This window comes from Anomalospiza imberbis, chromosome 9 (genome assembly GCF_031753505.1).
Source record: "Anomalospiza imberbis isolate Cuckoo-Finch-1a 21T00152 chromosome 9, ASM3175350v1, whole genome shotgun sequence".
Lineage (NCBI taxonomy): Eukaryota > Metazoa > Chordata > Aves > Passeriformes > Viduidae > Anomalospiza > Anomalospiza imberbis.
The window spans coordinates 10867788-10895605 of record NC_089689.1 but is presented as its reverse complement, the minus strand read 5'-3'; the positions used below and the strand labels follow the sequence as shown (position 1 = coordinate 10895605).

At 42.9% G+C, this 27818-nt stretch overlaps 1 protein-coding gene across 4 annotated transcripts in view; it reads right to left on the bottom strand.

The window, feature by feature from the left end:
- Nucleotides 1-27818, bottom strand: part of LOC137479290 (potassium/sodium hyperpolarization-activated cyclic nucleotide-gated channel 2-like) — a 278557-nt gene that overhangs the window by 84400 nt on the left and 166339 nt on the right. The window contains exon 1 of one of the 4 annotated variants that reach the window (XM_068199673.1): nucleotides 26322-27098. The exons of the other annotated variants lie outside the window; for them this stretch is intronic. Coding sequence (XP_068055774.1) covers nucleotides 26322-26633 — 312 coding nt within the window. The 5' untranslated portion in view covers nucleotides 26634-27098. Of the gene's footprint in view, nucleotides 1-26321; nucleotides 27099-27818 lie in introns of those variants that run through there. 4 annotated transcript variants of the gene reach the window in all.

The following is a 27818-nucleotide window of genomic DNA, read 5'->3' as shown; positions in this document are numbered from 1 at the left end:
CTAGAGGGGCCACTGGCAGGGCTTTTTTTCGACAGATAATTACAGCAGGTGCAATGTAAAGCAACCAAGATGTGCTTTTAAATGATCATGATTAGGTGATGAACTCAAGCCCCAGCATCAGTAATAACAGACAACAACCATGTGAGAATTACACTAATAGGCACTACTGTTGCAAGGCAGAGAGAGAACAGACACCAGCACTTACCAGTGTTCCCCATCTAAAACTGCTGATCCATCAAAAGACATTATCCTTCTAAAAACCCTTCCCATTTAAATCCTAAAATATCAGCACTACAAAGACAGTACTATTAGTCTTTTGCATATACAAATACATATCTCCATTATAAAGGCTTGTATTTATAGGCAAGTTGTTTAGGATATTTCTTAAGGCTTTTAGCACAGTAATGATCAACAGGTTATTGAGGAGGGGTATGACAGAAAGGAGAATTTTTCTAGCTCATTTACCATGAATAATGCTCAATCCTTATGACCTTTATGACCCTGAGATGGGCCCAGCAGGTTAGAGCAGGGTGCTAATAACACCAGACTTGTGTGTTCAATCCCCATATGGGCCATTCACTTAAGAGTTGGGCTTGATGATCCTCATGGATCCCTTTCAACTCAGAATATTCTGAGATATGTGGTTATGATTTATGACCAGACAAGAAACATGTGTAAGTTAAAGCTACCTCTCCTCCAGGACAGAGGTGACTACCAAATTCCTCCATTTACTCACAGTTAAAACTACACAGACAACACCTAAAATGCAGGTACTTGGCATTCTAAGCCAACACAAGGAACAAAGGCTGCTTAAGAAGTCCTCTGTAGATTGCATTTAGGTGACACTTCTCAATTTCAGAATACCTCCATAATCCCAAGAGCCACAGAAAAAAATCCAGAACACCCCATTTGAATGATCGCCTCTTATGTCCCCCAAAGTACAGACTGCACAATTTAATGTGAGGATGGAAGTATGCTTGTACAGCAATGAGAAAGCATATGATCTCTCAAGGAGCTGGCTTTCACAAGGCAAAACCACCTTTTCTTCTTTCCTTTTCCTTCTACACCACCCGTTTCTTTTCATAGTGAGAGGAGAACCAATATTGCTTGCATTCACTCTATACAAGTTCAGCCTGCCCTAAATCCCAACATTAGGGCTTGGCAAGACCTGCCCACACGAAGAGCAGGGACCTAAATGGCAGCAAACAACTTCCCAAAGGTGTCCCAGCTTCCTACTCCATGCCAGATGCCCCTTGCCCACCCAAGAGGGCCCACGACTTTTGGAAGGACAAAGAACACGTTCAGCCCTGCAGCAATAGGGTGCTTCTGGCAGCCAGAGTGTAGGAAGAGGGCTGGCAAGGACGACAGAGCTGCTGCTGACTCAACAGTCTCCAGGCCAGAGGTCACTCCTGTGCAGAAGGCAGTAGTGACCATGGGCAGCAGAATTAGGATCAGGCAGAGGAAGAATGAGGGTCATTAACATGCTTGCGGGGGAAAAAGGAAAAAAAATAAAAAAAAACCACAAAACAAAGACCAAAAAAAAAAAAAAAAAAAAACCAGCCTGGCAAGTTTGGAAACCGCTGTAGTAAGTAGAAATTCATAAAATAAATCTTACTGCAAAATATATTTTTCTGAGGTTTTCTTTTATAGCAAGATTTATTTTTTGAAAATTGATATTCAGTTTTACGAGATATTTACAGCTCATATGAGCACAGCGATTCCTGCTTTCCTTACTGTTTTGATGTTAGAATTTGATGAACACCTTCGGATGTGCTGATCTTTATTATCAGCTGCAGCTACACTAAACACCTTAAAGGAAACGGATGTTGGCTCACCTGTTTGTAAGAGCCATCCATTAAAATATGTAGATAATTGGGCTGCACAAAAACTCTAATCACAATAAGTAGGAGGCTGGAAATATTTGCCACTGCCAAAACAAAAAGAAAAAACAAAAATCACCAAGTCAGGGACTTTCATTTTTATTATTTTTGGTTGTAAAATAGCTGAGGTGATTTTGTCCGGAAGACACTGAACTCCATGTCCATGAAGCCAATTAGCATAGTCACTGTTTGTTCATTACTCAAACCTATGTCCTCCAATTTACACTACCCATATGCTGGGCTAATTTTGTACAGCATAAGATGCCAGAGAAAGGTGCCAGATCCCTAATACATAAAAATTACAGATACTGCAGTGGCTCAGCTGACAGGCAGGACTGCTTCCAGGATGGAGTTTCAGACCAGTCTGTCACAAAATTCACCCTACCCATATGAATCCTTTAAATCTTTTTTTCCTAGGCTAAAATTAGGTTTAGCAATGCAAGGAGGCAGAAGGGTAAGGATTTTCCGTGATAACTGATTTTGGTGGTGACTGTGCAGAATTGTATGGAAGGTACTGAAAAAATTTAAAAAGATCACTTCAACAGTCTGATGGAGGAAAGGGGCGCAAACACAGAAATAACTCTTGTAAGACAATTTTCCACACCAATCCTCTACTCTGTGCCACAAGCATAAAGTATATAAGAGAGACATATGATTACAACAAGGACATGCAGAGGTCCTGCTGAGGTACAATCTGGCAAGAGAAGACCAGGTTTCCTGGACAACTGAAAGGGGAAAGCATCTCCCTGTTTTAGGACCCTTAGACACTGATGCATGGGGAGCCTTACCAGCATAAATAAGAATATGGACAAATTCCTGTGTGATACAGAAGGCAGGAGTCAGAATTTCTGATGTCTGAAGGAAAGAACAGGTCTTCCCTGTTTCATGTCCTGGTGGCTTACAGGCACTCTCTCCATGAGAAAAGTAAGTAGGCAAGAACATGCCAGCCACTCAGAGTGGCCTGGTCTAGATGATTGCCCAGCCTCAACCCCACCATGACACAGCCTACTGCAAAGCAAAACAGGGCTTTAGGAGACTCTACTTTTGCCCTTCCTGGACAGATCAGAGGCTCTAGCTGCTCTGCCTTTCCTGATGAGCTCCCATCCTCTCTTCTTCCACAACACCGGGCACTTTCTGCACACCCTTGTATATGGATATGCCAATACAATCTGAGGACAATGTCACTTCTATTTATGACAGTAAAGAAATTCAGCAAACACTTAAACTTTAAAACTAAGTGGAATATCAAGAGAAACTTCCACAAAAAAAAAGCAACAGTGGTTGCTACTTCTACTAAGGAAGACAAAGTAATGGTGCAGAGGCCATGTGAGCTGCTCACCATGCACTGGCAGTTCATTACAGAGCTCAACCAGCCGGGAACACCAATCAAACAGGCCATGGGAAAGCCAGAAACATGATTAGCACCCAAACAGCAACAGGGGTGAGGATCCTTTGTAAGGGCAGGAATTCAGATGTGCAGCCTCCTTCATCTTCATTATCCCATAACACAAGCACATAGAGCTGCAAAAGGAAAGATCCTCCCACTGAGACTTACTGCAGATGCAAACATAACTGTCTCCAGAAATTAGCAAGGCAAATAGATCAGCAGAGTCTTATTGAGGCTTGTGACCGCTATTATACTTGGCTGCCACAGCTTTCCTGGTGGAAATCAAACACTAAGCAAAAGAGAAGAGAAAAACCTTTTGCACCTTGCCTGTCAGTGAGCCATGTGCAATCCAGCCTGTAAATAGCTGAGCTAATTCACAGCTGTCATATTTTTAAATGCCACCAAAGTGCCAAAGGGAATGCAGACATCCAGAGCCATGCATCGTCCCTGATCAGCAAGAACAACACTACCCACCCCTGCTCCTCTTCTGCCAAAGGCTGCTGGGCTAATACAGCTGATAAGTGTAATTCAGAAGGCCAGCTGTCAAAGCAGATGAAGTGCATGTTTTCTTCCCAGCCTTGTAATGCAAATCAGTACATCCTGTCAAAGAATGACAATTTCAGGTTTCTTTCTTGTACCTGAATGAAAAAGGCACCGGTTCTCAAGACTTGCAAAGTCATATCCTCTTTATGCACAGGCCAGGGGGGCAGCCAGTTACACTCTGAGCCTTGCCAATGTGCTCCATGGCAGACCTAGAGCAACTGGATCAGACAGTTTTGATGTACAGTCATGTCCAATAGCAGAAGTTATTTTTGTGTACAGTGCTTAATTCCAGAGAAAAATTAAATCCCCTATTTGTTATTAATTAGGAAAAGTAATAAGATTGGGCCCAGAAGTACTTTTGCATCTTGTGACCTTGTCAGAAAGCTGATGTCATCTACATTAGTGCACACAAAAGCATTCCTCATGTCTTCCCCTGATATGACAATCTCATTGCTTCAAAAAATATATTTAACATTATAGGACTTTAAGCCTTTGCTGAAGCCTTTTAAAAATGTCACATACAGCTCTTCAAACCTCCAATCCCAGAGCCTTCCTGAGAATAATGGAGAAGTTAAATCAACTTTACTCTGGGATTACCTTGCCCCTCCAAGTCTTCCCTTGGTCAGAAGTAATTTATTGGAAGATCACCACCACTAAAAACAAGTCTCTATCCTCCTTGGAAGTATTTCCTCCTAAAGACTAAAGAGCTTATGCTAGCTAGACTTGGAAGAGCTGGCTAATCAGAAGGACATCTCTGTTAATTTCTGTAATGTTCTTTGCAAAGTGCTGGCATCACAGACAGGCTGCTCAGGTGTGTGGACAAGGATCCTGTCCATATTTCCTGTATTTATTAGAGACAAATTCAGCCTCCACCAAAGCTGTGCACATCCTCCTGCTTTTACTAGTATCTCTGACATGTGAGTGGTAGGCGAGTTACCTCATTACAGCAACTGCTTTAAGTCTGGGTATTAGTGATTTACAGTATAATGGCGGGAGCTCTCTTTGCATAGGTGTATAGCACAGTAAAAAAGTGTTAATGAATTTGTAAAGTATGGGATCAGACAGGGTCAATGACATCTTTATTATCTTAAAAAGATAGATTAATTGGGCCTTGCTAGAACAGGATAAAAGGTGGTTCTGCCAGTAGATACATGTGAAATCCCTATCTTTTTGTCTATGACACAGCATAAGCAAAAAGCGCTTAAATACCACATTTTTTGTTCAAAGGAAACTTTCAGAGAACGCATATTCCAGTTCTTTGAAAGGCTGGAGACACCTTTCAATCTGTTCAAATGATCTCTGATTCTTGCTCAATAGCAATAAAATGTGAAAACAGCATTGGCCTTAGCTCAAGGGGAGCTACTGTTAGGCATATCCACAGCTGTTCTCTGTTTCTAAATACCCCGTGCACCCCAGCGCTGCTCTGTGCAGCCTGCTCTCCAGGCTGCCCCTGCACATAGGCAGAAAGGGGATATCCTGTACCCAGTAGGAATAGGATCAGGCTCCATGCCCAAACCCCACTCCACCCCAAACTCCTCCTCTCCACAAACCTTATTCCACCAAGAACCCTTAGACAGTGACAAATAGGCTGAGAATGTAAAATGTTAATTCAAATACTTTGATGGTAAGCAGACTGGATTTTAGCAGCATTGCATTAAAAATGAACAAATATAAAGGGATCATAAAAGTGTAACTTCAGATTTCTCAGAGAAGTAGAGCTGGCTTTCATCAATGATGCTCTGACATAAGCAGCATTAGAATAGAGGTTTTCCTCTTTTCTGACAGCTCCTCTCCTATTTGGTGGTATGAACTGTATCAGTACAAAATCTCTGGCATTTCAGATGCATGTTCTACCTGCCCTCCTCTCTCCCCACCCTCTCAATACTCTGTCATTTACAAAAGGAAGGACTTTGATTAATGAGTTCTTCCTGCCAAAAAGCCTCACAAGCAGCAGAACAAAAATAAGTTAGATTCTATGAAGCCCATAAATACAATATTTCTGCACAAAAATCTCCAATTAGTCGCCAGGCACACTTGCTTATGAGTCATTAATGAAAACTTCTATATGCTGAACATTCATATCTTTCTGTTTGTGACACCGCCTCCAAGCATGACCCCCTGTCATCACATCAAAAGGATCAAGATTTTAAATGAGGTATTAGCAATTTCTTAAATAGCTTTTTTTAGCAGCAGTGGAAAATTATTGAACCGTGACTGTTCAGTCATAGGCAACTACTGAAATCCCAACACCTCATCTCCTCCATCCTTCAGCAGATGAAGGCAGGAATGCCACGTGTTTCACCATATATAGCATTCCTATAGGAGTGATGGAATTTTCAGTTATTTAGAACCCAGCCACACAGAGAAGTCCCTATGTGCAGCTTCCTGCACTCACATGGATGTTTACAGGTATAAACAGCAGAAAAGCCAAGTTCTGCAAGAAAGCACCGGGAGGAACTCACCTGTAATTCACTTTGCTTTTAAAAATGCAATTTGATTCCATCAGGTATATACATTAGAGAGAAACTTAATTAGTATGTCTTTTATTCTGCTATTTGTTCTACTAGCCCTAAAACTGCCTTTTTAATTATCTACAACTTACTCTGTGTTTTAAAGTGAAGTAATTACCAAATTTGGGCAAATCACATTTGTTTTCAACCTACCATAGCTGATACCGTTTGGTTCTTGGACCACATAACTACCAACAATACCAGTGAGTATCACAAGTGTAGTAAACAAGGGGTTTGAGTGCCTTTGGCAAGCAGGGAAATGGTTTCCCTCTGCTCTCAGCCATCCCCTACACAGCCAGGGTAAACCTTCCTTTTCACTCACCCCAAAGGAGTACCAGAACTACTCATCTCATTTGTCTTCCTCCCCAGAGCCCTCTCCACCCACAATATGTTTGCTCCTGCTTTGTATGGGATTTGTTTAAAATCCCCAAATCTGCATGGTACAAAGATGCTCCCAGGTTTGGAACAGCAGGGCTGGCCATGGCATGATCCCCAGCTTTGTCCCAGCACTGGACACAATTCCTAACCCCTCCACAAAGCTTTCCCATTTTAGTTCAGCACATCAGCAGCTGTGAGGCAAGGTGGCCTCTCCTGGGGACACATGTCATTGTTCACCTTCCCATCTGATGAATCAGAGAATTTCACCACAACTTGGTTCACCCAAAAACGAAGCAGTAAGATTCAGATACATACAGCTGTCCTTGCTGCCTAATAAATGAGTGCTGTCAAAAGAAATCCAGTTCTTGTTATTTTGAGGCTTGCATACGGTCATTGTATGATGATTGTTCTGGGGGGGATGGCAATTTTTGTGCTGGATTGCTCCTTTTAGATATAAAAAGCCATGTAAGGCAGAGGATGTTAAAAAAAAATTATGTGCAGAAGAGGCTCTCATACACTATCTTAGGCTGGAGGAAATACCTTACAGTAAGAAACCTGAACAGCTCAATCTGTTTTTCTTATCAAGAAAAAGATTGAGTGGAGAGTCGATTACAACAGATAAGAACCTCATGGGGAGAAAATACCAGGAACTAAAGCGTTCTTTAATCTAGCAGAAAAAAACACATATGAAGCAGCAATGGCTGAAAGCAGATTAATTCAAACTAAAAATTAGGAATATATTTTTAATAATTAAATTCAGCAATCTATTGAGCATGATAGCAAACAGGGAGAAACCAAGTAGTGTAACACAAAGAGAAGGCTTGACTGGACAACCTCAAGATCTTTCTGGCCCTGCACTCTGAATTTCAGAATGGGATGGGGGAGAGAACTGGGAAGTATCCTGGTGTAAGAAAGTGCAATTCATAGTTCTTGTCAGAATCAGACAACTTCACTTGCCCATGCTTCATTCCTTTCTTCTCCTGATCAGTGAAAGGAATATTATAAATTTTGTTATTTAAGAACATTTCAACAGCTAAATCATTCATGTATTTCTATGCACATTTATATTATAACGTGCATCCAGAAGTCACATCCAGATAATATTTTAATAAATACCAGGAAGCAAAATTATCTTAGTATACTTTGTTAGAGAATATTTTATGTCTATATCTACATTTTATATATATATATACACACAATATATATACATTATTATAGATGTATATATAAGTATTTCATAGTAACCAAAGAATAAAGCTGGAGAACTAGAACTGGAACCAAACAAAAGTAACTTCTAAAGAGTCCTTAGACATGACAGCTCAAAGGGGCAAGCTGAAAGGCAGCATTCACCTCTGAAAGAGTTTGACATGCAACCCCTTGACCCCTGCACATTCCACCTCACATTGTAGGCACAACACCTTGGCTGCGGTGGGCAGAGTCTCACACTGCACAGTGTCACTCAAGGGAGCCTCACCTCAAACAGATCAATAGAGCTGAAGCTTGACGATCTCTTACATGTCTCACTGGCCATTTCTTCATCAGGCCATTGGATAAGAGTGGTGGGGAAAATATTTTGCTTATGTGAAAGCAATATTTTTCTGCATTGTCAGTTTCAAATTGCTGAAAAACCAGCACTGAAAAACAAAGCTTGTATAAAAATTGACTGCTTTCCTGCAGCAGTCCCTGTTGTGCTATGGGGAGCTACAAAGCTATTGATACTTACCTTGGGGTTTATTCTTCTATTTACTGTGGATTTCAGTTAAAGCTATTGCTCTGGTAACCCTCATGCCAATTAGTATGATCTCAATATATACTGAACATTTCTTTTAAATACACATGCTACAAAGAATGCAAATAACACCTTAGGAACTCCTAGTTTTTAATTAGAAATTGCATTTAAATAAAATTTAATAAATCAAATTCTGGTCAGTTTTAACAACATAATCCAATGTACATTAATACGATTACATTAATGTAAATTATGTATGTAATTATGATTATAGGATTTCACCCAGTAAAGCATGAAAAAGTCTGAATATTTACTAAAGAAACAAGGTAAGGAGACACACTGTGATCATTCATCACCTCACCATCATTAAAACAGGTCATGTAGATCCTAGCTGCAACTTTGCTGTATTTTGTTCCCAAGAGCCAAGCCTCTTTACCCAGCAGGTTGTCCAACTGGGCAATCTCCCAACTCAGTATTAAGATTTCTGATCATTCTCAAGAACAAAGTTGCATACTGTACACCAAAAATACATATTGGGTTACTACTCCAGGTGACAGCCAGAACGCTTCAGGAATCACCATAAAATACTTTGACCAACACTGGAAATTCCTCATGATGAGCACCCAATTATAAGACCTATTGATTATTTCAGAAAAAAAAAACACCCCAGTAAAGATACTGCATAAGAGTTTATGCATTGTGAAGATCTCTTAAGCATTTGGGCTTTCAGTATCTATAGTAAATGCTCTACTAATCAGCTTAAACAATGATTTGGAATTAATATGGACAAGAAGTCCTTTGAGGTCACACAGGGAGCCTGCATTGATGGGCTACCTCAACTGAAAGACACTCATAGGAAAAGAAAATAAGCTTCTACATCCAAAAAGCACATCAAAAAAACCACCCACCAAACAAGATTTAAAGTAAACAGAAAATCAGATATTTAGGCAATTAAGCAGGTATGGGATGAACACATGGAATAGGCTAAAAAAAAAAAAAAGGCAGAATTAACAGCCTTGCTGACGAAGAGCAAGGACCTGAGCACCATTCAGAAATGCTTTTCAGGGCAGCAGTTGACATGAAAGGTGGGCATTAATCGTGGACTCAAAGCAGCATGACAAATGTTGAAGCTGTGGAAGGAGGGGTTTAGGGCGGGAGGTTTTTGCCAGTGGAAGCAGTCATGCAGCATGGGCACTGCCGGCAGCCTGGAGGTCAGGCAGGCAGGATGCAGTGGGGCACCCAGGGATCTCGCAGGAGGGAGGGCACAGGATGGGGACCAGGAGAGCCTCTTGCAGCCCTGCTGGCTGTGATTTATCACTTCTGCAGGGGCACAGGGACTCCCAGGCTGTGGAGGGAAAGCAATGCACAAGCAGGTTAGTGCTCAAGTATGGGGAATCATTCTCTTAACTATCTATTAGGTGACTATTACTAGCTATTAGTCAACTGCCTAATCACTGTGTAAGCAGCTATTTCTTATCAGAACACTATTCTGAAAGGGGTTTTCTCTATTTCCTCTCAATTTCAATGCAATCTGGCAAAAAAAAAAAAATCCCACAATACTGAAGGCTTGATAGTCATTGCAAGAACAGTTGCTCTTTGTCCATCCACACTTTTAATACATTACTGATGAGTAAGGTTGAATCAGATTTACAATTAAGATATTTGGTCATGCAGTTAACGATGAAGATATCTGACACATGTCAGTAGAGCAGCACAGTTCCTGTGAAGACTGACAGGACTTCTCCTTTTTACTTCAGTGGCAGCAGAGCCACCCTAATGGTGAGCAATTCAGAATTTTCTGCCTTAGAGCTTTTTTAATGCCATGAATAGCATGCTGTATCCTTGGTAGCATATCTTTGAGGCTATCTGTTGGCATGGCTTAATTATCCAGTATCAGCTTTCAACGATGAGCATATGAATTCTGACATGGCTGTTAGAAGTCTAACAGCTCTTTACCCAAAATGTGCATGCATTCTCTGGAGTTCTTAGGCACAATTTTTCTTTTCCATCACAGCAAAATGTGACCTCTTTACTGGCATTAGCAGTAATATTGTAATTCATAAGCCAACCTTAATTGGGGCTAAAAAGCATTGTAATGATGAGAAATACTTCCCTGAAAAAATAGATTCTGCTTGCTGAGGTACTGCCTGACAGCTTCAACACTCAAGAATCAGAATGCTAAAGATATTCTGAGTCAAAGAAAGTTTATGATAATAAAGAATAGCCTGGTATATAGAGGAAGAAGTCACTGTCTTAAGAGTGAAGCTAGAAGACTGAGTTTGACTGCATTTTCTTTTAGTCTTTCCATGCACCTTCTTACATGTCTCCTGCAACTGTGACAGAAGAATTGCTTTAGAGCCAGCCTTCTCCCTGGCTGCAGTCCTGGACCTCACAGCAAATCCCAGAATTTCCAAAGGCAGTCCTCTCCCCCTGCTTACAATGAGAAAAACAGTACTGGTAGGAGCAGGCTATGGTGAAAACTGCTCTTCTAGAGAAAAGCTTCCGAATTCCATTATGATTTTCATTAGGTTTCCATTTTAAAATGTCCTAACAATAAACTCATAAAAATACATAATGAAAATAGTCAGACCATTAACTAAAATCAAATGCAATGCCACTATAATAAAACTCACAGGTGCTCCTGTAATCAGCAAAGCAACACAATTTTGATTAAACTAGGAAGAAGGGATTCTTTGAAATATTTTACTCCTGCTTCCAAATACATACAAAATGTGGGTTTAATGTGGCAACTTATGTTTTGCTATGTCATTATTTTCCTGAACTGGATGCTGTGACAGCTCTGCACTTCATAAGGCATGGCTTCCAACTAGTAAAATCTATGCTCAACACAAAATATGCCCCACTTAGTTGAAATGTTCTGAGGACATCAAACATATTTGTATAAACATGCTGTATCATAATTGAGAGGGTTGCTAGTACTTGGGATTTAGACAGCACTTTACAGCTTCAAGGTGCTGTACAAACATTTAACTTATTTATTAATTTTCTAACTAGGGACATAACCTAGATTTAGTTAGAAGAAAGCTGTGGATCAGAGGAGGTTGGGTAAACAGGTTTATCATACTTATGTAAAAGACCATACAGAGTCCTCTTAGAGCTGCTTCCTCACCAAAACATAAAGGTAAAACACCTCAAAAGCTTCTAATCCCTGACAGGGAAACTAACAGGCAGCTCTATGAAGGCAAGCTCAGACCACCAGGCTGAAGGTTTCAGAAGTTTTTTTCACTGGTCTCCCCCTGCTCTCCCAGAGAAGAAAGGATTATTTCCCTTGGATTCAGTGGAATATTGATGAATATTTTTGAAAATTTCTTCCTGTCACTCAGCTATGTCTTTCCCTAGTCCATAAACTAGAGCACTGTAAACCAGCAGGCTCAGTACTGCTCTGGCTTCTGGGGTTTATCACCACACTCAGGTATATTTTTCAAAGGCTCAGGAGTTATGACCTAGATTTACAAAAATATGTAGATTTGTAATTCCTATTAGCTGCTTAACATTAAGCAACATAAATAGCCTCAGTGCCCATCTCCAGAAGGGCTTTTGGTAAGAATCATTTACTTCACAGCTGATTTTTGCCCAAATTACAAAATTGCTCTGAGTCAAACAGGGTACAGCTAAAAATCATCTGACCTCTATGGGTTTATGTTCTGACAACAGAGGAGAGTGAAACTCTCTCAACTGATATAGGAGTATCTCTGCAACTTATTACTCTTTCATTGGCACATAGTAAATTGAGCTCTGGCAATAGCAATGCTACTGGGAAATAAAGATAATTAAGAAACATAAAGCATGCCACTCTTCTTGAACCCAGTTGGAATCTTGGTTTTCTGTGTCTCTCACTGTAGGATTATGAGCCTGGTTTTAAGTTTGTAATCTCATAATTTTACATAATTGATCATTTGCAATCTTTTATAATCTAAAATGTCTAATAACTATGCACAGAAAGTGAGCCCTTTCCATAGTATTTATAAATATTTCATATGAACTGGAGTTAATACAATTTATTTATAATGCATGGGAGTCTGCAGTGGGTTTATAAAAATAATGTGTGTTAACATGCAGTCATGATTTAATAATCAGAGACTAATTTCTAAATGCATACAGAGAGTGGCTGGTTCCAGTAATTGGCAATAGGATCAAGAGGTGCAGATATTGACAGATGGGTGAGCTATGGTTAACATACCATACAGGGGAGAGCAAAGATGGCATTAACACAAACTTGAACCTATTCATTCCTTAATAATTTCACTATCCACCGCAACAAACCTAGAATAGCTTCTTCAGAAATCCCCAGGATTAATTCCACACCCCTGCTAATAACCATTGTGGTAGAGGATGACATTACATATATTATGCAACCACAGTCCAATAAGAACATCTAAGGATTCCCACCTGAAGCCATAAAGCTACCTGAGCCACTAACCATCTATTACCTAAATGATTCAAAACTGTTAAAAGGGAAGGAAAGTACTCTATCTGTTCCACAGTAAATGCATCTCTCATCTGATACACTGAGGATGCTGAAACAATTTCCATACCACTTTGGAGATCTACACAGGAGATGGGAGTGAAGAAACTTACCTGCAGAAGAAAATAGATAAGTTATTGGATTGACTGGAGAACATGCACACAGCTGAAATTGACCTTCTCATTTTGATCTGTGGTGAACAATAAGATGCACAAGTAAGCAAGCAGATGCAACTGATGGTAATAATACCACAGCTGCAATGAGATGTCCACACACAAGTTATCATAGAGAGCCCCCAAGGCAAGAAAATAGGCTTTCCATGCTATTTTTGACACACAACTCAATTGATTTCCAATACTCTTTTAGCAGCCTGTATACGAAAGACAACAGCCTGTACATGAAAAACAATTGTTTGTGCTGCTAGATATCCATTTCTTCATTTGGTGGAGGGGAGAGTGTCACAGCATATGCCATAACACATGCCACAGCCCAGACAGCCACCATACACAGAGTATCACCATACAATTTCAGAAAGCTTCACCCCACACAGAGTAACACCTTACCTCATCAGAAGACTTCAGGCTTTGCCCATACAGAATGACATCCTATCACTTCAGAGGGCTGCAAGCATCTGCCCTTTTTGTTCTTCAGCCCAGCCTTTTATCCCCTCATGTTCACACGTTGCACCTGTGTGCCCTCTGTTCCCTTTGGTGGTTGCTCGGTGCACCTGGGCACTCCATGGCTCATTGCTGTCAGTGCTGCTCACCTGCTTCTCACAGCTGTGCCCACTGGGGATGAGGCTCAGCCTCAGCCCCACTCCCAATCACCACAAACTGTGAACCTACAGAAGAGAACCTTAACACACACAATTAACCCATGAGACCTCTCCTGCAGTCATGCACATGCTTCCTGCCTGCAGTTTCAGCTGCACATTGTTTATTATTCGTTATGAGATTAATCACACTTTCTATAATGCTACAGTGACAAAATTACTCTAGAAAGATTTCTTCGCTTTTTTTTCACTACTCAGCATCAATCAAGTGTGAAATGTGTTAGAAAACAGTATTTATAATGGCTTTCTTTTAAAATATATTTCAAGTAGTTAAAGTCACAAAATGCTTATCTTTTGAACTCTCCAACTGTTGGGCTGAGCAAAACAGGCTCTTAAAACAAAATTAAAAACCAACCAAACAAAAAAACCCCCCAAAAAATATTTCTGATCCCTATTTTAAATACAATTTTTTTAAAAAATAATCTGAATGGAGTAAGCAGCTCTTTTAGGGCAGTTGAGCCAAATTTCTCAGAAGTAAATGAGTGTTGAAGCAACAACTTATTACATGACATGACTTTAAATATTTCAATTTCCTATTGTAAAAGACTCTGTTATCTGTTTGGTAAGATAACCTACATATTTATTTACAAGAGAATGTAATTACAAAGACAAAAGAACCCTTAAGAACTAATATGAAATTATTCCCCTAAGTAAAGTTACTATCAAGCTTTAGCACTTGCAGTTATAAGTTGTATTGCCTCAGCTCTCCTATGAGTATTTATTTAGCACACCCTTCCTGCTGATTCTCTGCCCCATTTTGCCTGCTGGAGATGCCCATTATGGAATGTTTCAGCAGGGCCACTGCAGACTCCAATCAGAGCAGCACATTTATATTTCCTGTAAAAATACTGCTTAGCTCCATGCCACTGAATAAATACAAAGAATAATATATTATGACACTCTATAAAAATGTATTTTTTAAAAGTTGCAATATATACTAGTTGAGCAACAATGTTTCTCATTTTGGATATAATTTGTGATTTCAGACATCAGGTGATGCATATGAAAAATAAGAATGCATATTTTAGTTTATGTTTTTGCATAAGTCAGAAGGATATACATGGCCAATACTTAAAGTGACAACTGTAGCTGATATTGATTCTGATCTGAGTGAAATGCTGGGCAGGACTGGAAGCCAGTGCCAGATTCCCCAATGAGATAGATGCTAATGTCAAAACATGCTCTCCCAGCTCTCAGTCCCTGAGAACCCAGCCCCAGATCTGCTGAAATCCAGGAGTCCAAGAGGGTAGATGGTCCAAAGGACACCTGGCAGGCAACTTTGAAAGAGCCAGGTCTGAACCCTGCACAGACTGAAAGCAGTTGTAACTTTACCATCAACTACAATACGGATACTAGAAGCACCCCCTTGGCATTTAACTTCTGATTTTGGAAACGTTTCTTTCAATCCTGTTTATGTGTTTGTGAATCATTCTGAAAAATATTAATTCTGTTAAAATATTTGCTTTCAGAAATCCTTGGTACTTTCTCTTTTATCAGCAGACCACATCCATTGCCCAGCTTTCTTCTCTTAACAATCCCCAGGTTCTGCTTAATCCAGTTTTGCTTTTCTGAAATTACTTGTCTGTTGTTCATAGTTCTTTTTAAAATCTATTTTAAAAGTGAAACCTCCAGGTTCATATCTTTTTTTCTCTGTACATGCCTTTTTGGAGCATAATACAGTGAGATCCCATCCTCTCAGGTCTTGAAATCAGTCCTTGGATCCCTCAAAATGTCCAAGCTCAGAGGAGGGGAGGGCATGTGTGATGTTTAATATAATGTCTTTTCAGAGCATCAAAGAAATGAGGAACAAGAGACTAAGAAAAGGAAAGCTTACCTGTGGGAACTTCACTTTGAAAAGGCCCTGGAGAAACAGACCTCTGAGAACACAAGAAGCCTACAGAGGTGCACTGCACTGCTCACAGGCCTGACACGGGTCTGGTCTCCTCCTGCTCTTCTTCATGCCAAGGGCCAAACTCTCTGCTCCACGGCTCCTGCAAGGAATGACGCCCCAAGGGAGGAGGCAGGGCTGAGAGCCCCAGACTGCTCTCCTTCCCTTTCCAGCCACAGTCACTTGGGGCCCAGCACAGCCCCAGCAGCTGTCCCCAGCCTGCTGTCACACTCTGCACACACCACCCTGCAGAACCAATGCATCCCTACGGTATCATTTCAACTGGGACAAACATTTGCCCTCCTGCTCATTTTTTCTCCCACCTCAGGTGGAAGCCCTACCAATGCATGGAAAGCAGAGTTCCCCAAGATGTCTGAGCATCTGCAGCAGCCTGGGTAATCAGTATACCCTACTCAGGTAAACTAGTAAACTTTTAGCCCAGGAGAATACAATCATAATGATGTATATGAGAATAAATTTGCAAATATTACTGATCAAACTTCAGATCAATAGATGTTTTACATACCAGAGTAAACATATAAACTCCACTGCCAACTTGAGTTTTTAATCATTTTATTCATTTGTGGATTCATTCATCTTTCTATAACCTGATGTATTGGTCTGGTTCTGCAACATAAAAACCATTATTGCAGCAAATGTCGCCATTTTAATTTGTAACCAGTGTCCCAGAATTTTTCATGAATTAATTGGACAGTCTTGCACATTAAATATAGTAATAAATGTCTTGCAATGTAGGTGAAATTTAAATTTAAAATATAAATAAATGGTGAATATGCTGATATTTATGTTTAGTAAGTTCACAAGTCTGCTAGAGAAAGAAAGCACCTAACATCATCTTGGCTCTGACACCCTCTCTACACTACTGCAAGGCTGAAGGAATTGTTCATCTCTGTGAAAAAGAAGACAAGGAAATAAAGGCAGGACTTCTCTCAAATGCAGTTTGGAAGAGCCATCCTAGGGCTGGAGAGGCAGCACCCAGGGGCTCTGTCCCCTGCAGCCCACCCATAAGCCATAAGGCTCCCCACTGGGTTCTCATTTAACTCAGATCTTACAGGGATGATGAACCCTTGCCTATCTAATCCCCTCGCCTAGGGAAGCTCCCTCAGCCAGCACCTACTTTACTGTGTCTGAAGCACTACAGGTGAAATTCCAACTCTGGTACACATCAGTTAGACTTTTTTTTTTTTTTTTTTTTGCAGGAGAGCCAGCTGTATGCCAGAAAGACTCAGACATCTTTAAAAAAAACTAAAGCACTCACATAATGCAAAACTTTGTAAGGACACAGTGTCACCATCTGAATTCACGTGACAAATACTTCAAATCCAGAACAATGCATAGCTTTGCTTTTACACATAAGTAGATGAACTGTTGATAGCAAGGACTTGTAGTATAACACAGCTTTCTCTGGAAAGTCAAGGTATTATTTTTGGAGTAAAAACCAAAACGTTATTTTTCAGATGTGCACATGGGCATAGAATCTTTAAAAAGAGACTAAATAGTAGAGCACCTTTTAATTTTATTCCCTCCCAAGCACCATAATAAATAAGATAGCACTTTGAAAGGGTTTGTATAAATTATACAGCTAAATTTTCACACAAAAAGAAAAAAATAAGACTGTTAATGGGTGTTCTTTCCAATATCTTGTTATATTGAGCATAAATACAAGTATCAGACACATCAATCATTAATTCCTATTGAAAAATGCTGAAGGAAACTTCAGGAATAAAAGTACTAATCTTATCTACCAATTTGTGTAGAAAACCACTGTTTTGAGCTACAAAAATATCTGTATTATTGTTTACATATTTCTGATACTAATTATATTCCAATTTGCTAAAATCTGTTTTGATGTGTAGACCCTAGGCTGCAACCTAAAAAAGCAATTGAACTTACCATACTCTTAGCAAGAGATTCAGCTTTTCAATAAAGGAAATGGCCTTCCCTAAGTTTCATTACAAGTAAGTTGTTAATGTGTAACTGCAGAAACCTGGTGACCATTACAAAAGGCTCTTGAAGTTACTGTTTTGCAGTAATACAGCAACACAAGCACTTTCTTTGCAAATCCAGTCAAACATTTAATGTTTACATCATTGTAAACTTGAAACATAATTAGTGATCTATCCAGTTACCTAGAACAGTTGGATAGTGCTGCCCTTCACTGGTTCATAATGGTATACCACAAATCAAAACTAATGGCTACCTGACAAAACTGTGGCTCAGCTGCATGAAAACTGAGTTTTCCCTACTCCTCCCTCCAGGACTTCCACATATCTATCAAATGAACACCCAAAACTGCCTCTTCATAATCCAAGTTTTCAAGTAATAAATGCTTTTATATACTTACTTATGCCTTTCACTGGGAGGGATAAGATAGTTGCCAATACTATCTCTGCCCATTGTTCTTGTGTTTTATCCCATGTCAGAGCACTACTGTAATCCCCTCCTCAGTGTTAAATTATGCTCTTCCTCCATGAAAGAAAAGCCTCAATAATAGAATAATGAATATTTCTGCTGGAATGTTTCTATTCAATATTAAAATATTGGACAGATTAAAAGTGGCACTAAATAATGTCTGTATTTGTGTAGGAACAGGTGGGATCAGGTAAATAACCAGTAGTTCTCAATATGTGCATTTTGCCCTGCTGAGGGAACAGAATATAGTTGGTTGAGCAAATGTAATATTCACCTATGTCCAAACATTAAGTTTCATCTGGGAACTGAATTTAGATTAGTTGGTTGTTTCAGCTAGTTGTCATATACATACTGAGACGTATGTATCTTTTAAAAAGTGATTTTTCCAAAGGAAATACCTTTAGAATAATATTAACAGCTAGAAAATATCTGATGACAGATGATGAATGACTGCTAATTACTGTATGTATAATATGCAGCAAGTCCAGCCTTAGACGCATAACTGAGATGAGAGCAGTGCTCAGTTCTGTACACAAACACAAGCAGTAGTCCCTGACTCCAAGTCCTGACAAGTCTGTCTGCTAAAAAAAAGCCCAGGTACAAGAAATATTTTCAAAATACAGAATCAAAAGGTAGAATCTCCACTTCAAAAACAGGCTCAATATTTTTTGACAAATAATCTATTCTTATTTATAATATATTGTGTTTACTACTATGTTTGAAAAATGGCTGAATCTTGCATTGGTTCTGGCCATTTCTAGAGAACATTTCATTTTTAAAAGCCTTTTTGGAACTGCAAAAACACCTTGCTATGCACATTTTGAATCAATTGTATTGACAGCTGTACCCTATGATCACCCATGCAGGTAAGTAGGCTCCCCCAGAACTCCATTCAGTTACAGTAGCGGGAGTCTCCATGAAGCGTTGTGTGACTGTGTGTTTCCAGAAGAGTGTCCAGAATTTCCAGAAAAAGTGCCCAAACAGAAGGTGAACTGAGCAGAGAAACTCAGAAAACAAGGATTTTTGAAAACTTTCCTCCAAAGCACCTTGGACAATACCATTTAGTGAGTTTGTCACTGTAAAGATGGCTGCGTCATCCCAGCCCAGTTACTCTGCACTCACCCTTCCTAGGGCACCAAAAATTTCATTTGATTAATAATTATTGGCTTATGAACAGCAACTGGACTTTTATGATCTTTGTCTTCTACAGAATGCATAATGATAGCATGAAAACACTTCAAATAAATCTCTCTCATCTCTTATTTCATGGTGGAATATTAAGATGTACTTTGTCTAGAAGGTTTGACAAATTTATGAGAACTCTTATGTCACCCCCACTACTGACCACAACCAATGAACTGTCAACCAAGACAAAGAGTTAATGGCTGGAATAGTATAAATAAAAGCAAAACAAGCATATAAATAAAAGGTCTTTACAAAACAGCCTAATAGAACATCTCATGTTTTGTTAAGCCTTTGGTGTAAATGCATCACTACCTTTCCCAGAAAGCTCAGCCTGCTCTGGAAAGATGGTTATTTCCTCTGCAGTTTAGCAAACCACAGTTCCACATGGCTTCCCTGAAAATGACACAAACTACATTGCACCTCCTACCAGAAATCAGTGCTAAAATACCATCTAATTTGTTAGCCAGGGTTCCTGAGCACAGCCACAGCTTGCGGCCAGCGGCTGCTGCCGGCTGTGCTCACACCGTGAGGAAGAGCAGTCACACTGTGAGGAAGAGCAGTCACAGCGGAACCGAGAGCAGCCGCACCCCCGGCTGCCAGGTGGGACAGCCATTAGCGGCACTACAGCCCCAAGGCTTTGTCAGGAGGGTTCTCAGCTACTGCTGGTTTCTAGGACGTGATGAAACCTAAAAATACTGGACTCTGGAGGGAGGAATCAATAAGTGAGAGAAGGGTGTACCTCTATCTGCTACCCTGCACCACTCCAATATCTTGTTCTGCACAGCATCAAGCCATTCCTGTCCAACTGCAGCTTTGACCCCCCAAGTTGGTCATTTCCTTCTTTTCACTGCAGAAAAGGACTGATACTCCCATATCTGATCTTCCCTCCGTTGCCGGAATTTTCTACATTTCTGTCTGTATTTTGCTTAAGATACAGCTGCAAAGACTTTTTTGTTCGCCATGTTCCTTTCTAAAATAATTATCAAATATTTTTCTTTTCTTTAAAGTGTGAAGTATTTGTTAATTGAAAAGGAAAACATTTAATTTAATGACATATCTGTTCACAAAACAAAAAAACTATGATTGAAAATAGAATGTATGCTGCCACTTTGTGAGAGTCATTTATAGCACAGAAAGACCACTTTGGCAGATACATTTATGTCTATACAAGATTAGATTTAGCATTTATTATGTGCATGTGGCATATTATTAATTATTAACACCAAAAATAAATGTTTATGTTTGCAGAAAAACAAGCTAGTAAATTCTGAAAAAATATTGTTGAGGATTTACACATTGTGTCATGTATGTTATGTAAATGGGAACAGCAGAGATTCAGTATTTATTATGAGAACAAAACATTTTTCATTCTGCAAGTGGAAATCCAGGCTGTAATTTACATGTATCTCTGAATCAACAAGTACAATACCTAAGAACAACACTTTGTATAAAAAATAACTGACTTTGCCTTCTCACAGAGGGCACATCTCATGAATATTCTTTGCCTGCATTCCCTGGGGAACTGCATGGGAATTCCAAACACACTGCTCTCAGGAGACCTGAAATGGTCCATTTTCTACCCTAGACCTGAGGAAAAAGCAATGGGGTCCCACAGCCTGCCAGAAGGAAACAGATCCAGCCAAATGAAAAACGTGCTGATGAGGTACTCTTTCTCTCAGATTTCATATCTACCCTATTTCAAGATTTCAGACCCCAATGTCCTGTTCAGAGAAGCATTCAGTCCTGAAACATCATTGGGAAAGATCTCCTTACCCTCTAAGGAGAAAAAGTCATTATCAAGCTGTATGGAAATGGAGGCAGGAGTAGGATGACTCGCATATCTCTTGATGTAGTGTTCATCAGTGTAACATCATACTCCCAGCTTGCTGCCCAGATTACCTTACTCAGGGGCGTGCCTCTGCAGACCTTTCCCATTAGAACCTCCCCGGCCTGCTAAGCTGGGTCTGCTGGTGCAGAGTGCTATGATGGAAGCTGTGGTCCAGACAAGGCACCTGTAGCTGCCAGCATTTTTTGTTCTGTCGCCCAGCCTTCTAAGAGAAAACCCCTCACAAATTGTACTGCGATTGAGGTTTCAGAGCAAGGAGTAACATTTTTTTCAGTAGTGTCAAAACACTACATAGGGATGTCTGTGTATTCACTGCTTCACTGAACAGAGGTCAGGATTTGTCCCCTGCCTGTACAAATCATAGAATCATTCAATGTCCTGAGTTGGCTTCTAGTTCCAATCCTCCTGACACAGGCAGGAACACACCATCCACTAAAACAGGTTGCTCAAAGCCCCATCCAATTCCTCCTTGAACACTTCCAGGAAGGGGGTATCTACCACTTCTTTGGGCCACCCGTTCCAAAGCCTCACTACCTTCAGAATAAAAGATTTCTTCCTAATACCTAATTTAAATCTGTCTGCTTTCAGTTTAAAGCAATTTACCCTTTTCATATGACTATATACCCTTGCAAAAAAACCATTCTTCAGCTCTCTTGCTGTTGGTCTCCTTTAGGTTACTAGAAGGTGCTATAAGGTCTCTCCAGAGCATTCTCTTCTCCAGGTTGAACAACTCTAATGCAGAAACCTTTTGATTTTGTCATTTATCTAAATACAATTTTCCAATCATTCTGCTGTAAGCACTGGAGGCACTAAACATGGAAGTTCAGAACAACACTCAAATTCTAGACAGCCAATTGATTTTACAGAAGGCTAAACTACTGTGGGCAAAGCAGCAATAAAATGGACAGACGAGCTCTGCCGCTGGGAGAATTTGCTGTTTCTTGCCATTTCTACCCCTGTCTCAGCTCAGCAGTAGGAGGCAGGGGCAAATTAGCACTACTCTTGTTCTTATCTCCTGCACCTTTTGCCTGTTGCTCTACAAAAACTCCTTCAGCTGGTGACAAGAGGTCAGAAATATGTTTGCAGTGTGATGGAGGAGCAGAGCAGCACATGGAGCAGGTAGTGGCTCTGCAGAGCAAAGATGCGCAGAAGCACCAAGCCGCTCTGTGCACAGCGGGACCCTCCCTACCACCACTCAGCCCCAGCAGCTGCAGCCACTGCCTCCTCTCCTCTGTCCTGCCAGGGCACTGGCAGGCCATGATCAGCCTCAGTTTGAGGTCAGGCCCAGCCGCTGCATCACATCACACCTGCATTTTTCATGGTGGCCCTCAGCCACATGATGAAACACTGAGCTTCAGGCAGGGAAGCTCCCTGTGTCTCTGGATACATTTCCAGGGACAGCTGCTACTTTAGGCAAAGCCAGGTACTCTGCTACTGCCCACTGCACCAGTACTCTGCTGTGGAGAAAGGCACTAATAAAATAATTCTGCTGTATCATTAGAGGTCAACTTGGACTACAGCAAGTAATAAAAGATTCATAATGGCACATGAGGGGATGCACTAAATAGCCAAACCACAGCTTGAAAACATGCAAAGCTTGTTTAGATTTCGGACTTGGTTAAAAACTTGCAGTTCAGCTGGTGCTTCACCAGAAAAGTTTGCAATCAGCGATATCACTTCTGTACCAGCAATTTATGCTGCTTCTAGTATAAATTATGCCTTGTAGCAAGGAGTGTCCTAATAGGCATAGGTGCTCCCATGTTCAGGCCAGTAATCAAAAATTAATCCCCTTCCCTGATTCTGTTAGGGGCCAATGCCAGCTATTACTGAGAAGACATAAGAAATACTGCTGGAAGCACTTTCAAGATAACACTTTCCCAGTGTTGTGACTTTCCATTCTTTGGTATTTAACAACTGCTAAATCTTCGTTTTTAGTCAATTTCCAATTCCGTAAGGCAGGCAGTGGGACCTAAGGTGTTTTTAAATATTCCTTTCAAATTTTGGTTAATCTTATCTTCTGTCTACATATCAACTCTGCTTTAGAAATCCTGCTGAAGTCCAGTCTCAAGGTGCTGTGACAGTGAGTTGCCCAGCCGATTTACATGTGAAAAATCATTACTTACAACTAAAAGAGTTGTCAGAAATTTAGTACAGGTATTGGCACAGTATTTTCAGTTTGGTTATGAAAGCACTGCCCCTTCTCCCTTTAACTCCAGCTTGTCACTCTAAAAAGAACAAAAACAACATAGATAAATCTCTAGCTGCTGAATTCCATCTGCTTTTCCATCTTTTCAACAGCCTTTGACAAAGAATTTAAATCAGATTCCTTTTATCTCGTGAGCTTAAAATTTGGCTGCAAGTTTTGGCCACATCCTCAGACTAGACTTGATTTTTGGCCATCATTTTTACCAGTAAGGCACATCTAATCTCAGACTTGGTGACACTGCACTCAAACCAGCTGCTCTAGCTTTGATGCAGAAGAGGCCAATCCATTAGCATGAAGAAGTTAATGATTGACGTATCAGATGACTCGGTCCTGCCTTTAATCTTTGTGGCCAGCCAGTCCCACCAGGCAAATAATGGCCTCAGGAGAGAGGCCAAAAACTCTGCACAGAGGAGACAAAACTTCCAACACATCTCTGGAAGTGAGGTTTAGGGCAAGTGACCAGAGCAGCACAAAGTGCAGAGCAGGCATGTATGGCACGCTCCAAGTACACAAGTACCAGTGGCATTGCTGTGGCATGAAGAGCTTTGCCCTCCACACGTGGAAAGAAGGCAATCTCTCCCAGTTCAAGTCTAAAGCAAGACAACACTCCTCCAGCACTCCCAAACCACTCCCCTCGCAGCACCTGCAAACAGCCGATTCAGCCTGGCCCAGAGACAGACAAAGCCACCGCACTCGGAGCGCCACGAGGCAGCAGAACCCCACAGCTGTCACAGGCAGCAGGGCTGCTCCATCCACATGTGCCACCGCAGGGACTTGGCTCAGTGTGTACAGTCTCTTGAACTTCGCTGTACAGCCCACCATCTGTCTAGTAATTAAGAAAACAACCCTTTTCTTCCAACTGCAGTGGAACTCTGCCCCTCTTCTTTACAAAAGCCCCTATGGAGCCTCGATGCCTGATATGCTTCCAGTTCAAGTGGGAAGAAAAAAATTACTGGTTTCCATCTTCTATCCTTTTGTACCTCAGGGACCAGGAGGCTGCACACAAAGCAAGAACTGCTTTTGGGGATTGAAAATCCCTGTAGCTGTTTTTTCCCACCCCTTTGATCATTCCTGGCTTTCCCACACAAAGAACTTTTCCATGCATGTGGTACCTGCACTAACACAGCCACAGAGATTCCAGAGAATGAATGGAAATGCCAAAACACCACCACTGCCCACACAGAGAAACAAAAGCTGGGAGGAATTAGAAGGCACCTTTTTTACTTTGCTGGGTTACCTGTCTTAGGGAAAAGAAAAATACTGTCCTTCCTAATGGCTCCTGCCAGTTATTTCCACAACCTACCAAATTCCATGGCTCAAATAAAGAACAAATTTCTTACTCTTCCATAAATCCCCTGCCTCATTTCATCTGATTACCTACTGGCATTGCAAACCGCCAAATTTTGTCAACAAAATACGACGGCACTGTTGCCTACATAAATACATTTAACACCTCTTAACATGCAAAACACGCAAACAAACGATAAACGCAGCTTCTGAGCGTTCACAATGCAGCCAGTGTCCCACTGCCCAGCGCTGGCAGCTGCAGTTGGTCAAATTCAGTAACCAGGTAGTTGCCAGGAGTAAGCACAATTCCTGCACAGGACTTGCTAGTCATTAGTTTTAGATACTGTCTTGTAGCTTGGAGAAATCTAAAAGGGAGAAGTGCGTGCGCCTCTCGTTTAAGCGATAGAAGTAGAGGGCGTGCAGGAGGGAACGAGAAAGCATAGCAGAAGGAGGAGACGGGGTTTTCGCGTCTTTCAGGAGCCCCGAGGGGCTGGTACGGGGCGGGCGGTCACAGCAGCACCACAACAGCACAAGTCGCGCTTCCTTCTTGTGTCGGTGGCACTTCGGTGCTGTAGGCAGAGGACGAAGCGGCGCTTCCCCGGCGTGCCCAGCACTGCGGAGGGACCCTCCGGCGAGTTGGGCGGCACGCTGCCCTGTCCCTGCCGCCAAGCGCGGCTGCGGCGGGGCGCTGGGGTCAGCCCGCCGGGCTCGGGGCTCGGACAGCAGCAGCACGGACAGCACCTCCGCCTGTGCATTACCAGGCTGAAGCCGAAATAACACGGGAAAATTAAGGCTACTCCAGCAGGCAGGGAGCAGCCACAGCCCCGCCGGCGTCTGGGCGGCTCCCGCTCGGTCCGGAGCGGTAGGTCCCGTCCCGTTGCCCCCCCGCGGGGCAGGCGGCGCCGGCGGTGCGCCCGCGGAGCGGCGGGGCGGGGAGCGCGGCGGCGGCGGCGGGGGGGCGGGCGCGGCGGCGGCGCTAGGGCCGCGCGTTGCGCGGGCCCGGAGGTGGGGTAGCTGCCGCCGCCCCGCTCGCCGGCAGTCGCGGCGAGGTCGCTCCGAAGTGAGGAGGCGCTGCCGCCGCCGCCCCCCGAAGTTTGGCCGCGCCGCCGGAGCCCTCCGCGCCGCAGCCCCGGCCAGGGGCGCACTCCGCTCGCCCCGCGCCCCATGCCGCGGACGCCGGCGCCCCGCGCGGGGCCGCCCCCGCCCTGAGCGGCGGTGGCGGGCGGGGAGCCCCGGCGGGCAGGACCCGCCCGCCGCCCCGCCGAGCGCCGGAGGAGTGCGGCCGCCCGCCCGCCGCGCGCCGCCCGCGCCCCGCCAAACTTCGACGCCGACAAGTGCCTGGGCCCAGCCGCGGCCCCGCCGAGCCCCCCCGCGACAGCCGGAAACTTTCTCGGGGAAGACCATCCCCCCCTCCTCGCGCCCTCCCCGCGGCCCTTCATGCCGCCACCGAGGGAGCCCCTGCGCGTCCCAGCGCCGCGGCGGCTCCGCGCCGCCCCGCGGTGAGGCTCGGGCGGCCCGAGCTCGCAGGGTGAGTACAGCCCGCATGCCGCTCCGGGGAGGATGGGGCGCGGGGGCTGCGCGGCGTGCAGGGGCCGGTGCGGGTGCCGGGGGCTGCGTGCGGGGGTCGCCCCGCCGGGCTCGGGCCACCGACCGCGGGCGGATCGGCGCGGGCCGCGCGCCCCCTGCCGCCCGCGCGGAGCGGAGCGCGGCGGGGCCGGGCTGGGGCGGTACCTGCGCGGTGCCTCCTCCGCCGGAGCTCGGAACCGGGAGCCGGAGCTCGGACCGGGCCGGGCTGCGCCACGCCGAGCTTTGAAGGGGCGCGGGCGGTGCGGGAGCCCTGAGGGAGCGCGAGCGAGCCTGAGGGAGGGGCGCGTCCCTCGCGCCGGCGCCCGCCCCGCAGCGCGGATTCACCCGCGGGCGCCGAGGGAGAGCGGCGCTGCCGGTGGGCAGAGGCGGGGGCGGCGGCGCAGGGCATCGCCCCGCCGGCCAGGAGCAGCGGGCAGGTCTCTGGTACCCAGCCTGGAAACAGTTCCTCCCTCGCATCGGAAATTGCAGGCGGCTTTTCTAAACATTCACACGCACACAGAACCCCCAAAGAAAACCCCTCATGGCGGTGAGCAGCGCAGATCAGCTGAACGCGATAAAACATATGCTTTTCTACTCTCGAAGTTGGTGCATGTGCGGTTTTTGCCTCTGATTGATATACTTTTATTGTTCTGCAATCAACTTTTCAATACTCCGGATCTGATGTGGTAGGAGCCAGCATTACTTCTACAGAAATGTTAGCGGAGACAGTGAGTGGACATGCGGTGGAGATGCTTTTAAAGAGGGAATAAGTCACTGTCTTGCCTAAGGACAATGCGGTTGAGGATGAGAAGCTGTGGCCTGGGAAGCCCGTCAAAGGGAAGAAAACCACAGCAGAACTTCCCCTGGCTAGTTTTTTGTGGTGGTGGTAGTTCGTTTTTTTTTTTGTTTTTTTTTTTTTTTTTTTGTTTGTTTGGTTTTTGTTTTGTTTTTTGTGCTTTTCATGGGGAAAAAAATAAAGGTTGATTTCTCGTATATTTCGGGACCTTAAAAGGATGATTACTAGAGAGTTTCAAACAGTTAGTGGCGATACTCTCATGGAGTTACGAACTTTGTCTCCAACCTCTGACATTGATAAACAGCACCAACTTTCTATCTTTTATGTAAAATACAGCAGTAGCACAGAACAAATTCAGCAGCCGGTAGGCATTCATCTGAGCCTGAGAACTTTCAGTTAGAAAGTATCAGCTCACACCATAACTTGAAAGCTTTGTAGCCCTATACCCTGGATACACTGTGGGATGAGCATGCATCACTTTGAGTGTGAAGAATCATTGAAAAAAAACCCAAAAACAAAGCCTGTAACTTCCCCAAATGTTAACTTAAATTCCCAGAGGAAAAACTTGCAGAACAGATTGATGCTAGGTACAAAGATATTTAAGGCAAGACGCTACAATTATAAAGATGCAAGAGGAAAAAAAGCAGCTATGTACTAAGGCTCTAAAATTTAAATAGCTGAAATGCTTTTTACTCCATATTCTGACAGCTGATGATACCTGGCAAGTAATGGCAGTGGTAGTATGATGTGTCAGTCAGCAAAGAATAATGTGTGAAAACCAGAAGTATTTCAAGTATAGTGCCAAGTCGCAGGGTTTCGGTAGCTGTATTCTATTTTCTTTAATTAGATATTGACATTTTAAATTT